Source organism: Schistocerca nitens, chromosome 1 (genome assembly GCF_023898315.1).
Source record: "Schistocerca nitens isolate TAMUIC-IGC-003100 chromosome 1, iqSchNite1.1, whole genome shotgun sequence".
Classification (NCBI taxonomy): Eukaryota; Metazoa; Arthropoda; class Insecta; order Orthoptera; family Acrididae; genus Schistocerca; species Schistocerca nitens.
This window is the reverse complement of record NC_064614.1, coordinates 1,175,818,225-1,175,833,882: the sequence shown is the minus strand read 5'-3', so window position 1 is coordinate 1,175,833,882 and position 15,658 is coordinate 1,175,818,225. Positions and strand designations below refer to the sequence as shown.

At 44.9% G+C, this 15,658-nt stretch overlaps 1 protein-coding gene across 1 annotated transcript; it reads right to left on the bottom strand.

Annotated features, from left to right (window-relative positions):
• Positions 1-2,540: 2,540 nt before the first annotated feature.
• Positions 2,541-3,782, bottom strand: LOC126233187 (trichohyalin-like). The gene has a single exon (XM_049942846.1). The coding sequence runs from the start codon at positions 3,780-3,782 to the stop codon at positions 2,541-2,543; it is 1,242 nt and encodes a 413-aa protein (XP_049798803.1).
• Between the last annotated feature and the right edge of the window lie 11,876 nt (positions 3,783-15,658).

Here is a 15,658-nt window from a genome sequence, read left to right as displayed (position 1 = left end):
GAGGACTGTAATGAACGTGGGACCACGACCCTGGACTGATCATTATCAGAGCGCAACAGCAAAACACCACGTCGAACAAAACGTCTCTCCTTGTGAGCAAAAAATCGGCGAACCAACGGATCCTCAATCCGTGACTTTGACAAGGGCCATTGCTAGCAACAAAACGCAAAACGGTAGCAAGGACAGGGTCAGCAGCTGTGGCTGCAGCTACACGACGAAAATCAATCGGAAACGATTCGACCACGTCATCAGTTTCCGCATCAATGAACATGCAAGCAAGTTCGGAAGAATCGAATGCTCTATCCTCAGCAACAGGCAAACGGGACAACGCATCGGCGTTTCCGTGCTTAGCAGTGGACCGATACAAGATATCGTAGCGGTACTGCGAGAGGAAAATAGACCAGCGAATGAATTTCTGCGCTGTACGTGGAGGTACAGGCTTGTTCGGATGAAAAAGCGATGTCAAAGGTTTGTGGTCCGTGATGATGGTAAAGTGACGACCATACAAGAAATCATGAAACTTAGTAACACCAAATACGAGAGCCAAAGCTTCTTTCTCGATCTGTGAATAATTTCTTTGCGCAGACGAGAGGAATTTGGACGCAAAGGCAATAGGGCGATCATGCGCTCCATCTTTGTGAGCAAGCACAGCACCGATCCCGAAATCCGAAGCATCCACCATCAACAAAAGGGGTTTCTGGGGATCGAATGGTGTAAGGCAAGTATTTGAAAGCAACGCCGATTTCAACTGGCGAAAGGCGCGTTCGCATTCCGTCGTCCAGACGAACGGAACACCTTTACGGCGGAAGCGATGAAGCGGAGCTGAAATGGAAGAGGCGTGGCGCACATATCTGTTATAGTAATTGATTTTTCCCAGCACACTCTGTAGCTGCTTCAAATTCTGCGGCGAAGGCAAGTCTTGTATGGCACGGAGGTGCTCGGGACTGGGATGTATGCCTTGGGCATTGATTACATGTCCCAGATAGGGTAAGTCACGAGCAAAAAACACACATTTGTCCTTCCGCAAGCGAAGACCATTTTGTCGCAAGACCTGAAATAATGTTCTGAGATTGGCTAAATGTTCTTCTTCCGTCTTTCCGGAGATCACAATATCGTCCAGATAGTTTGCTGCAGTAGGGACCGAGGCACAAACGGTTTGCAGATATTACTGAAACAATGCAGGGGCGGGTGCACACCCGAATGGCAGTCTTTTGAATCGATACAAACCAAGATGCGTGTTAACCACTAAAACGCGCTGGGATTCTTCGTCCACCGGTATTTTCAAGTACGCATCTGCGAGGTCCATCTTCGAAAAATATTTACCCGGGCTGTAACACTCCCGATTCTGGTTTTAGTTATCCGCTCGTTCGCGGACCTGATTAGCAGCCCAAAATTAGATAATTAATTAATGTGACCGTGTACCTAATGGGCTAGCAATCGGATTGGACTGCTCAGGAGGTGTTACATTCCGTACTGTCCTCACAAATATGGTAATAAGTATGGTTTGGTGGTAATGAGGACAGCAAAACACAGTTTCATAAACAAAACCTATATTCTTAGCAAAGCACAAAAATAAGGAGACAGCCACTGCCTTCGTCAATACACTGTTAATGACGGCTAATCTCATCACAGGTCTCTATAATTATCCTTAATCGTCACACGCAATATCCAATCACTGTAATCCAATTAATGCCGGCGCGGTAGACGCGGAAGTATAACAGCGGCACTCAATCTCACTGAAATCACTTTATAATAAAACTTTCTCACTTTCCCGCATAATATTGATACAAAGGGGTTAAACCACGGCGTTGGCCACTCCCTTTGCCGGTAAATGGCAATAATTTCTGCTGGCTTTTGCACAGCTATGCCCGCCTCGCGGGAACCTACCACATCTAGACTCGGCACTCCATCCAACACAACTAACTCCGCACTGCTCTCCACCCAGTTATTCCCGCCTCGCGGGAATCTACCCAAGCCGTCCACTCGGCACTCCGGGGAATCCCCTCTAGCTCACGCGTCCTGCACACACTACTCGATATTTGCCCTGTCGACCTGTGTGAGCGCAAATTTTAATAGTAAGGGCCTGCGGACCCCTTACATCCCCGCCCTCAAAAACTTCTTTTGAACCGCAGGTGAAAAAGAATCGGCAAGGGATTTAAAAACATAGTTACATTTGAATCAAAACATGCAATACAAATCATTAATGAATTTACAATTTGTCAAAATAATCCTGGACTCCGGTAGTGGGCTGCCTCCACAACAATTTCTACAAAAAGGTTATTACATCACATAAATGGCATTGTTCAAAATTACAATTTTTCATTTCAACCAGCAACAGTCGTCTGTAGTCCAATATCAAAAATGAAAACATACACAGCATATACACTCAAGAATTCTTATCTAAACACAGAACATATGAATTATTACTCTACCATTTTAGTTATTACAGGTTTTATATTCATCCTTAAATAGTCTTTGACATGAAATATTCAACTCTAAATGTAATACATCACAAAACCCAATGTAAATAAACACTTCCCTCATTTAATTGTCCATTTTACAGCTAATTGTCCTAACCATGTCTTAGCAGGTTTATTTGGGGTCCTTATAGCCCTCACTCTTGGTCGGACCTCACCTGGAGTGTCCTTCGGTTTTTTGGTTCCTCCTCCTCTTCCTCTGTAATCAGATGAATGATTAAAATGAATCCTTGGGTCATTACTCCCTTCTCTGTTTCTATCATTAGCTTGCTTGTATTTCTGTGATCTAATAGACTCCAGTTGGTGCAGTATCTTCATTAAGGCCTCCCTATTTTTGATTGGGCTCCTGGATACGGTTCCTTGCCTTTTCTGATTCAATCTTCTTTTTATTGCAGATACCATTACGTTGTCACTCAGTGGTCGTTCCAAAGTCTCGTTCAATTTACATGAATGCTTGGCAATTTCTTCCGACGTTCCTTTCCCATTACTAAGTGGTCTGCATCGTAGTGGGTTCTCAAGTGTTGTACACTGACGACTTTTGGGCCAGCGTTTCTTCAATAACTCTCCTCCAAACTGATCATTATTAGTATTCCCTTTTTTCCTCTTGATTCCACAAGTGAAGGCCTCACCTTTGATTGTACCCCTCTGGTAATCTTCTCGCTGCATGGCTACAGCATTTCTCAGATTTATTGTCAATTGTTGTTGCTTTTCTCCCATCCCCTCAATCACGTCGTTGCATCGTTTCTGCATCTGCGTCACTTCGGTGATCCTTTCTTCCATCTCGATTCTGGTTTCTTCAACATCTTCTTCTATCTTCTCAACCACGTCGTTGCATTGTTTCTGCATCTGCATCACTTCGGTGATCTTTTCTCCCAATTCTGTCCTAGCTTCTTCAGCATCTTCTTCTATCTTCTCTGTTACCTTTCCTTCTGTCTTCTCCACGTCTCCCTGGACCTGTTCTATATTTGTCTGTAGTTTACTTTCTCTCTCGTCGACGTTCATCTTCAGTCGTTTTGGTAACTCCCGTATTTCCTTCTTCAAATTATCTTCCATCTTCATTTGTGATGTTTTGATCTCTTGTAAATCTTCCTTTAGTGATTCTCTCGTTTCTTGCGAATTCTTCTTTAACGATGCGTTAGTTTCTTGTAAACGCTTCTCTAACGATTCTCTTAGTATTCTTCCTTCTTCTTTATTTTCTTGTGAATTCTTTTCTAATGACTCTTGTAAATCTTCCTTTAGTGATTTGCGAAATATTTCTTCCCTTTTTTCCTTCTCTCTACTTTCTTTTAGCAAGGCCGCCAACATCGATCGCAAATCTGCATCCTCCGAAACTGGCCTAGCTCTCATCGCTTGTCCCGGTGTCTCAGGATAACTAGTTGAATGTGCTGATGGGCTTCCTAATGACAATCCACAATCACTAATTCCTGAATCATCTCTGTCTCTCTGTTCTACCCCTTTTCTTTCAACTACTGCCTCACAGACCTGCCTATCTTCAGAAGACATTTTTGGTTTATATTTAATGCCCAGGCAAGTAGTACAAAATAACCTCCAATAGTTCAAAACACTCCTAATTACCCTGAACCTACTCAAACAGTACCTGCAATCCCTTCCGTTAATTCCCAAAATGATATAACATGCATGAATACTGAATATGACTGTTCTCACAAACCTAAATTTCTAAAAACAATTTTCACATACACAATTTATGCAAAAATATTTTTTTTTAAACAAGATAATCACAACATTCACAACATCTATAAATGCAAATTCATCAAAATCATTATCATTTATACAATGCAGTGTGCACCAATAAGCATGCTAGACTTCAAAATACGTTTCGCAACTTTTCTGAAATTACTACAATTTAGCATTTTCCCTAACGTGAATATCAGTTAAAACTGTTTATTTATCACGAAGACTGCACACTGCAATTTACTGTTAGGTTAACCCGTCGGCTCCACTCACCAACCGACGTTACCGCGAGTCGCGATGTTTTGACGTTTCAGATGGGCGTGGTCATGCCGCCGCTGGAGCTCGCGTGAAGGCGACGTAGTTCCCCGTCGGCCGCTCCGTGGCGCTGTAGGCGGACGTAGTTTGTAGTTCGGCCGCTAGACGCCGGGACTGCGATCGTTGTCTCGAAGTTGCGTCGCTCACCGTGATGTTGTGTGAAATCACCTCGCGGATCGAAGCTCTTTGGTGCGACTGCTACGTGGCTCTGCGTGACGTCATTCACTAACTGCGTCGCCACAATATGTTATCGTCAGCATACCAGTTTATGGGTCCACACGAAGCTGTCCGATTTTCGCCGTTCAAAAGGCAATTTCGGTCAACATGTTATCATTAAACACCTTTCTAACAACTTTTGTGACGAAATCTTGGCTCGTCTCTCTATTTTATTGTTCACACGTGTCTCTTTTTTATGTCCACTTTTCACAGTTTTTCGCGCGGATTTTCGCATTTGTACTTTGCAACACCGTTTAATATAGCCTGAAAAACAGTTTAGTCACAATCTTGCGATATTATTACTTCGTATTGTTCAAAACTTACACTGTTACTTATCGCGATTTTAACGTTCATGCACTGTCCCGATTCCACATTGAAAATTTTGTTTTCTCGTCCGAAATTGCACTTGTTCTTTTCACTGTAAGCCAACTGTGTTAACACGATTCGTTCGAAAATTGCAGTTGTCCTTTCACGGCTCGTCAACTGTGTAACACTGCGTTCGAAAATTGCATTAGTCCGAGTCCTGTCAACGGTAAGCCAACTGTGTAACATTTCGGATCCGAAGATTGCACTAGTCCTGGTCACGGTACGCCAACTGTGTAACACGTCGGATCCGAAGATTGCACTAGTCCTGGTCACGGTACGCCAACTGTGTAACACTCCCGATTCTGGTTTTAGTTATCCGCTCGTTTGCGGACCTGATTAGCAGCCCAAAATTAGATAATTAATTAATGTGACCGTGTACCTAATGGGCTAGCAATCGGATTGGACTGCTCAGGAGGTGTTACATTCCGTACTGTCCTCACAAATATGGTAATAAGTATGGTTTGGTGGTAATGAGGACAGCAAAACACAGTTTCATAAACAAAACCTATATTCTTAGCAAAGCACAAAAATAAGGAGACAGCCACTGCCTTCGTCAATACACTGTTAATGACGGCTAATCTCATCACAGGTCTCTATAATTATCCTTAATCGTCACACGCAATATCCAATCACTGTAATCCAATTAATGCTGGCGCGGTAGACGCGGAAGTATAACAGCGGCACTCAATCTCACTGAAATCACTTTATAATAAAACTTTCTCACTTTCCCGCATAATATGATACAAAGGGGTTAAACCACGGCGTTGGCCACTCCCTTTGCCAGTAAATGGCAATAATTTCTGCTGGCTTTTGCATAGCTATGCCCGCCTCGCGGGAACCTACCACATCTAGACTCGGCACTCCATCCAACACAACTAACTCCGCACTGCTCTCCACCCAGTTATTCCCGCCTCGCGGGAATCTACCCAAGCCGTCCACTCGGCACTCCGGGGAATCCCCTCTAGCTCGCGCGTCCTGCACACACTACTCGATATTTGCCCTGTCGACCTGTGTGAGCGCAAATTTTAATAGTAAGGGCCTGCGGACCCCTTACAGGGCACAGTTATTCAAAAAGATCTTCCAGGCGGGGTAAAGGAAAAGTTGCAATCACTAGTTGTGGATTCACTGTTGCCTTGAAGTCCACATAAAGTCTCAATTTTCCAGAAGGTTTTGGCAAAATTACTAAGGGTGATGCCCAGAGAGAAGCCTGCAGACGTTCAATCACACCTTGTGATTCCAAATCGTGTAATGTTCTTGCGACCTCATCACGCAATGCGTGGGGAACATTGCGCGCTCTGAAAAATTTCAGTTGCGCGTTTACTTTCAGTTCCAAATGTGCTTCATAGTTCTTAGCGCAACCAAGACCCGGTACAAAAATGTCTGCAAACTCTTCACATAGACGAGAAACACTGGCTGAAGGCACAGTCTGGTTCACTGATAGGACCTGATTGACTATAGACAAGTGAAACAACTGAAATAAATCTAAACCAAACAAGTTCACTGCAGAAGAAGAACGAAGTACATAAAATGACACAAGTTTTGTTTGTCCCTTGTATGTTGCAAGAAGGCTGCACTGTCCTAACACAGGGATAGCGTGTCCTGAATAACTATTTAACTTAACATTTGCGGCATGCAACGGAGGTGTGCCCAGTTGTTTGTACGTGTCTTTATTGATCAATGAAACTGCAGCTCCGGTATCGAGCTGGAATGGGATCACGTTGCCATTAATGTCCAAGTCTACAAAAAGTTTATTGTCCTGCTGACGACAAGAGCTACTGTCTCGTGCAACGGTAACCGACACTGGTACAGAATCACTTGCGACTTGACGGGATTTCCGTCGACGTCGACGCACACTATTTGTGGGACGAACACAATCACTGTTAGAGAGAGTGGCACTGGGCAGAGTGGAATTAACTACATGAATTTCCATGGGCGAAGGTTCACGAGCCTGAGTATTCTTGGTTCGATTCCGATTCCGGCGCGAAGCAAAGGGCCTGGAATGGTTGTGAGTGTCTGATCTGAGCTTTGTCTGGCAAACGCTCTGAACATGTCCTTTTTTATTACAGAAAAAGCAAATAGCTTGGCGTGACGGGCAATTGTCACGCGAATGTCTAGTAGCACACCGCGGGCATGATTTTAGCACTGCATTTGCTTGCTTGCGTGGCACACGTAGCGGAGGGCTTGGCGGCAGCTGTGTGGACGGGCGCGAGGGCTGTTTACTATTCCGTGCAGTGCGCCCGGTGGGCCACTTAATGTGACACATGGCTGGCGAAGTTTCAAATGATTCCTGCGCAAAGTCAAGTGTGTCCTGCCTATCCAAGATGTCCATCACTTGTTGAAGGGAGGGATTGACTAGTTTCAAAATCTGTTCCCTTATACGAACATCCCAAACGTTCTGTGCAATTGCATCACGCACCATAGTATCTGAATAAGGGAGTCCACATTCACACTCAAAAGCACAATCCCTAGTAAGGCCTTGCAAAGTGGCAACCCACTCCCGATTAGTTTGACCGGCCGTACGTTTTGTACGAAAGAACGTATACCTTTTTGCAACTACATTGACTGAGTCTTTGAAATATGCATCTAATGCCGACAAAATTTCGTCGTAGGACAGAGTTGCTACGTCGCGTCGGGGAAACAATTTCACTATCACACGGTAGGTGGACACACCTACACAAGAAAGCAAAAAAGGCTGCCGCTCAATACCTTGAATTCTGTAGGCGGCGAGATGGAATCCAAATTGGCGTGACCACTCCGTCCAGCTTTCCAGTGCAGCATCAAAAGGACGAAAAGGTGGTGCCACAGCATGTTGTGGCTGCAGTAGTGGTGGAGCGGCGGCCGCCGCATCGTTTTGCAGTGCACGTTGACCCTGGACGAGCTGTCCAAGGGCATCCAATAAGGCCTGCGTCTGCTGATTCTGTAAGCGATAAAATTCGGACAGCACATCTGGAGATTGTGGCGAAGCCATTACACAAAGAAATCAGGGTAGTATATAGAAGAAGACCGTTTTTACACTCGTCGCCAAACTGTTGTGACTTGGCCAGACAGCCAAGCCACTGTGAGGTAGCTGAAAGGCACGCGTTTAAGCTCACGCAGGCTGGCGTGAGGTCTGGAACATTACAAGGAAATGAGAACTTAGAAAAACGGACGCAGATGGTGTAATACTTAACTTTAATCCATAATTGGAGAACATCGCTCTTGATTATACATAATTATAATCTCAATATAAACTGGTAATGGCGCCTTGCTAGGTCGTAGCAAATGACGTAGCTGAAGGCTATGCTAACTATCGTCTCGGAAAATGAGAGCGTATTTGTCATTGATCCATCTCTGGCAAAGTCTGCCGTACAACTGGGGCGAGTGCTAGGACGTCTCTGTAGACCTGCCGTGTGGTGGCGCTCGGTCTGCAATCACTTACAGTGGCGACAGGCGGGTCCGACGTATACTAATGGACCGCGGCCGATTTAAAGGCTACCACCTAGCAAGTGTGGTGTCTGGCGGTGACACCACAGTATTCTCCTCGCCCTCACTTTCTTCTTGCATCTCGGCCACGACTTTTGGCTCATCAGATTCCACAGACGCACATACGGCAGTACCGTCGTCTGCACTAATGAATTCCTCAAAACTAATTCCAGAATCGGTAACGTCCCTCAGAACAGTCCATTCATCAGGTGGAGTGGCACACTAACTCGTGGACATCTCCAGTGTTGCTATGTCTCCAGGCTCTGTTAAAACACTTCAATGTATGATGTGGCAACACGGAGTTCCAGCCATTTGCGATGACTTTTATTGCATCAAGCAGATTCCAATTTGGGGCTGCAGTACTGATTTCAGCAGCACGAATTGTAGCTCGTAACAAGTCGCTTGCCGTAATGTCTCTTGATGAGAGAAATGATGCCGTGGTTCAAGGGCTGAAGGTGGCTTGTTGCGTTTGGTGGAAAAAAAACTGAACCTTTATTTTGATTAGGTTAAGATCCTGTACGTTATGGGCAGTACATCTGTCCAATGCAAGAAGAACATATGTGGTTGGAGAAACCATTCGACTATTGACTGTTGGAACGAAGAAGCCACTTACGAAATGATGTGCCGTCGATACAAGCTTTCTTATGGTGAGAGTAGTGTACATATTTATATTTTTAACACAAACCGATTTCTCGGACTCAACCGATAACCCAGGCACGAAACTTCTCACAGTCGTCCGCATTACACACAATAGCAACAGTTACATGTTATTTGCTGCGTGCTCCGCCGTGATACTTATCACCTTTTATCTCCAGGTTGCGATTTGAAAAAAGTTTGTAGAAAAGTCCAGTTCCGTCCATATAGAACACATCACACGAGGCATACTTTTCCCTCACTCGGTCGAATTCGTGCAACCAGCTGTTCGCACTTTCTTCATCAACTTTATTTGCTTCACCAGAAATTTGTACTCATGAAACTGAATGTCTCTTTCGGAACCGATACAGCCAACCAGCAGAACATCTAAAGTCTTCGATGCCTATATTTTTGGCAATCTCATTTGGTTATGACTGAATCATAGGACCACTTAGTGAAACGTATGTTAGAAGCATGCATATGACTGAACCATTCTAACAGTATCGCCTCGATGCCTTCTACTTAGTGCTACAAAGTCATATGTATTTATTTCTGGAACCTAATGCAGCAACATTAGCGATTTTTTTCATTCTGAATTATCGTAGATAAAGTCTGTTTGGGAAGTTCAAACTGCTCTGCAATAGCTGTTTTTTGTACCAAGGTCTCTTTATCTAGAAAATTAAGTTTTACTTGTTTATTTCGAGATGTCTGTTTCCTCTTTGCCATGTTTCGCGTGCTACCGGTTGTCGATTTTTATTCAGCATTCTAAGTCTATTTGGCTGCGACCAAAAGGACACCTAGCATCAAATACGTTGCAGATGTTAATGCACACATTATCGAATTTATTTAAATGTATCTTGATTGTTGAGGTGATAATCGCGGCCGACCTACAATACGTTAGAAACGAGTCAACAATGTTTAGTTAGCTTTGTAGTTACGTTTCTTGCATTCATTTCGGGAAAAGTTAACACTTAATAATACTGTAACATCGAAAGTTTGTCTTACAATGAAATTTAATAACGCTAGGGGTTGGAGACGAGTTCGTAATTCGCTTTAGCCGAAATATGTGTTAACTGATAAAGCTTCCCATAAGAACTAATGTATTCCTGTCGGGGTCAATATTTTTTTCACATCAACCGCGAGTTCCCGCTAACGAGGTTATACTGTATATCCATGAAGGCACTGTTACGTGGTCTTCCACCATCAGCTTAACACAATTTTCTGACTGCAGTCTCCTTTAGAACAAATAGGGCCTAATTCTTTTGTTACACTGTCACATACGATTATGGCATAGGAGAGTACTGGGGGAGAGTACGCTAGCCGCCGCCAGATCGAACAGATTTCGTTACTTTGCTTAACTTTTTGCAATAATGAGTCCGCAACGACTTTTTTTTAAAACTCCCCTTTCCCTGTTTGCCGTACGGTCAACAGCTCTTAATTCCTCTATTAAAGATTTGCAAGCAGATCCCTTCTTATCTCTAACGCTGTGGGTCTAAGCACTATGGGATTTCACATCTGAGGTCATCAGTCCCCTAGACTTAGAACTACTTAAACCTATCTAACCTAAGGACATCACGCACATCCATGGCAGAGGCAGTATTCGAACCTGCGACCTTAGCAGCCGCATAGTTCCGGACTCAAGCGCGTAGAACCGCTCGGCCAACGCTGTATTGCTTGCTGACAGTTTTCCACAAACATGTATGGCTCCTATACATTTCGATAAATTCGGCAACGAACTCTCTAGAGCACGTACGTGTACCTGCCGTTTTAAAATCCACTATGCATACACAGACGAGAAGCACTCGACTGAACAAACAGCTGACTCAAACACGTTTCGCGTGGCGCACTTGCTCCAAATCGTCTGCGCAGATGTAATTTGAACCCACGGATTCCTCTCAAACCTCCACCTCCAACTTCAAGGTTTGCGTGCACCTCATATTTGTGCAAATCTCCTGGTCACACATAACGATCTATCTGTGCAGACGCAATGTGCGCAGACATTTACATAGATAATTTTGTATGTGAAGGGTGTTTAGAGGATATCCACAGACCGAACTGCGTTGAAATTAGAATGATATTAATATCTTCAGCTGTTAATGGGCGTTGATATATGTCAACGGGGACAGGTGAAAAAGTGTGTCCCGACCGGGACTCGAACCCGGGAGCTCCTGCTTACATGGCAAACGCTCTACCCACCTGAGCCACCGAGGGCACAAACGATAGTGCGACTGCAGGGACTATCGCGTACGCCTCCCGCGAGACCCACATTCTCACCTTGTATGTCCACACACTACATTCGTAGTGTCCCACCCCAACACACTCATTACTCGTGACCGACCGAGGTGGCGCAGTGGTTAGACACTGGACTCGCATTCGGGAGGACGACGGTTCAATCCCGCGTCCGGCCATCCTGATTTAGGTTTTCCGTGATTTCCCTAAATCGCTCCAGGCAAATGCCGGGATGGTTCCTTTCAAAGGGCACGGCCGACTTCCTTCACCGTCCTTCCCTAATCCGATGAGACCGATGACCTCGCTGTCTGGTCTCCTTCCCCAAACCAACCAACCAACCATTACTCGTGGAAGACATTGTTAACGAGTCCCGTAAGAGTTCGGAGAATATGTGTGCATCCGCACAGAAGAAGAAGGTCTTGGCCGGTGTTGGCAGAAATATATACTTATATGGATATGGTGTCTCTTCTTTCGGACATGTCCGAAAGTACAGACACCATATCCATATAAGTATACAGGACTGCGTTGAGGTTAGCAGCGATAGACATTAGCGTGGATGCGGTACTACGGGCAGCAAAATTCTGGGTTATGTCTCTGAAAATTTCACAGGCGGAATATAGCTGTGAGACACCACGGCAGCGCAACAGGTCAATTATGCAGACGCAACTGATGGTAGAGAGCTGGAATTTCCTTCCGTATCACCGTACTAGACATTTATTACACTCACCGTTCCATATGACAGTCCTATTATAGTTCGCATTCACTGGCCGCCAAGTACAGGCACATAGTGCTTGGGAGTGATGAAAAGTAACGTCGCCGAATTTGTTACGTGAAAAATCTTGAAGCTTTTTAAGTAAAACAAACATTCTGCACCTTTATTCTTCATGTCTACATATCTGAATAAACTCTTCGAATTAGAAACTCGATTACATCACGCACCGACATACACTGAAGCGCCACAGAAACTGGTATAGGCATGCGTATTCAAATACAGAGATACGTAAACAGGCAGAATATGGCGCTTCGGTTTTGAACGCATATATGAGACAAGTGTGTGGCGCAGTTGTTAGATCGGTTACTGCTGCTACAATGGCAGGTTATCAAGATGTGAGTATGAACGTCATGTTAGCGTCGGCGCATGAGCGATGGGACACAGCATCTCCGGGGTAGCGACGAAGTAGGGATTTTCCCTTACCACCATTTCACGAGTGTACCGTGAATATCAGGTATCCAGTAAAACATCAAATCTCCGACATCGCTGCAGGCGGAGAAAGATCCTGCGGGAACAACGACGACTGAAGAGAAACGTTCAACGTGACAGAAATGCAACCCTTCCGCAAACTGCTGCAGATTTCAATGCTGCGCCCTCAACAAGTGTCAGCCTGCAACCATTCAACGAAACATCATCGATGTGGGGTTTCCTTGATGACTGCACGACACAAAGCTTTACGTCTCGCCTGGGCTCGTCAACACCGACATTGGACTGCTGATGACTGGAAACATATTGCCTGTTCGGACGAGTCTCGTTTCAAATTGTATCACGTGGTGGACGTGTACGGGTATGGAAACAACCTCATGAATCCATGGACGCTGTATGTCAGCAGTGGACGTTTCAAGCTGGTGGAGACTCTGTAATGGTGTGAGGCATGTGCAGTTTGGAATGATATGGGACCCCTCATACGTCTAGATAGGACTCTGAGAGGTAACACGTACGTAAGCATCCTGCCTGGTCAGCTGTATCCATTCATGTCCATTGTGCATTCCGACGGACTTTGGCAATTCCAGCAGGAGAATCCGACACCCTACACGGCCAGAACTGCTACAGAGTGGCTCCAGGAATACTCTTCTGAGTTTAAACACTTTCGCTGGCCACCAAACTCCCCAGGCATGAACATTATTTAGCATATGTGGGATGCCTTGGAACGCTCTAGCGGCAAGGGCTGCAAATATATAGACATGAAGAATAAAGATGTAGAATGTTAATAACGCTTTATTTTATTTAAAAAGCTTTATGAGTTTCCAAAAAAAGAGAATAAAGTCAGACGCATTACTCTTCAGCACACCCTTGTACAAGATTCTGTGTCATGCGCACCCCAATGTGTCTCACGCACCCCAGTTCCATTAGAGCAACAATTATCTAAGCGCTGGGGACAAGGAATTCACTTTTTAAAATGTTCTTGCAGACATGTGTGGGACAAAATATGCTGGATCACATACATGATCAGCAACGGCCTTGCCATAGTGGATACACCCGTTCGCGTCAAATCACCGAAGTAAGAGCGTCGGGCGTGGCCGGCACTTGATGGGTGACCATCCGGGCCACCACGCGCTGTTGCCATTTTTCGGGGTGCACTCAGCCTCGTGATGCCAACTGAGGAGCTACTCTAACGATTAGTAGCGGCCCCGGTCAAAGAAAACCATCATAACAACCGGGAGAGTGGTGTGCTGACCATAAGCCCCTCCTATCCGGATCCTCAGCTGAGGATGATACGGCGGTCGGATGGTCTTGATGGGCCACTTGTGGCCTGAAGACGGAGTGCAAGTGCATACATGATCAGGTACGCATATATAAATCGTCGGGTAGTTTTGGTGTTGCATCCTTTATGCTTCATTCAGTAAATGGAGAAAAAAGTTTTGTTTCTTTTCAGTGGCGAAGTTTTTCTCGATTTGTTCCACTTAAGCCAAGCTGTGTTGTCTGAAGGTCATTAAGTAAGGTGATTATAAAGGGAGTTTGCTGATTGCAGGAGACAATGATGAGGCTTATTTGATTGTTTAAAGTAGAAGATCTTAGATATTAACATGGAACAAGTTTAAGTAAACTAAAGAGTAAATTTGACAGAGACTTTAATATATGTATATCATTTGCATGTAAGAAAAGATACAATTTACTATGAAAATGCAACTATACAATGGTGTGCGATGGGCAGGAGCGGCGTTGGGGGGGGGGGGGGGGGGGGAGAGATGAGGAGCTGTAGTGGCGGACGCATAGGAGTCGAAAGTGTGAGTGCAGCGCTACCTAAGCTTGCGGGTGGCGCTGGTTGGCTTCGTAGTATAAACCTTTTTAACAACCTAAATGATCAATGGATGCTCAGTGTAAGAGAAATGTCGTGATTCGAATATGAGTGCAGGTAGGCAGTTTTGCACACTTTCGAGAACTGACACTGAGTTCATACATTGTGTGGAATTTTTGTAGCAAGAATTGTGTTGGCACGCTTACCACCAAACATTGTGAAATAACTCGTGGCAACAGTAAGGAACTTATAGTACTCTAAGGAAGTTGATGAAAAACATGCATGAATAACCTCAACACTTGATTCACCTGGCATTGTTTCATATATCTATGGTGGACTGTCCAAATGAGATAATATAGTTGTTGACAGGACATCAAATGCATTTTTTTATTGTTTACAAACAGTACTACCGGTCCGCTCGCGACTGTCTTCCTTATCATCCACTTCCAAACTTAGCCTAGTGCGCCAGTATGCAGAATGAATGAACAATGAAAGGTTAGTAGTTGGTGGGGATGCAGTGTTCAGTACTCGCTGTCGATGAGGGTGCTGTGTTGTCGAGATTGCACAAGACGTGAGTAACATCCATCAGATGTAAAAGAAGCAAACACCCAATAAGTGAAAGCATAGGGGATCAGATTATTCAGCTAATGCATAGTAGTTAGCAGTGTCTCATTGCAGTTTCTGGCCAAAAATGCTGACTCAGTACTCCTTCCTTATCTTCAAGGTCATGACATCACTGCATCCAGTTCTCAGGCAAGTGTGCTTGTTAGATTTCGCTGACATCAGCATCAGCACTTTCTTACCATCAAGGTCGTTACAACTGCCATCATCGCCTCTGGCCACATGCACTAATGCCAGTCTAGGAATCCTGAAACATCAGCATTATCTTGTCATCAAGGCCACCCGCACCAACCCACCCCCCACTCTGCCACACATCCCGCCCTCACATCCCGTGTATCTGTGCACATTGCCACTGTACTGTAGAGAAGCTATGACGTAATGAAGCCTGCAGTTGTGATGTCACAAGATCAGTTTCATATGTACAATGTGTGATACTAAGCCGGCCGCGGTGGTCTCGCGGTTCTAGGCGTGCAGTCCGGAACCGTGCGACTGCTACGGTCGCAGGTTCGAATCGTGCCTCGGGCATGGATGTGTGTGATGTCCTTAGGTTAGTTAGGTTTAAGTAGTTCTCAGTTCTAGGGGACTGATAACCACAGCAGTTGAGTCCCATAGTGCTCAGAGCCATTTGAACCATTT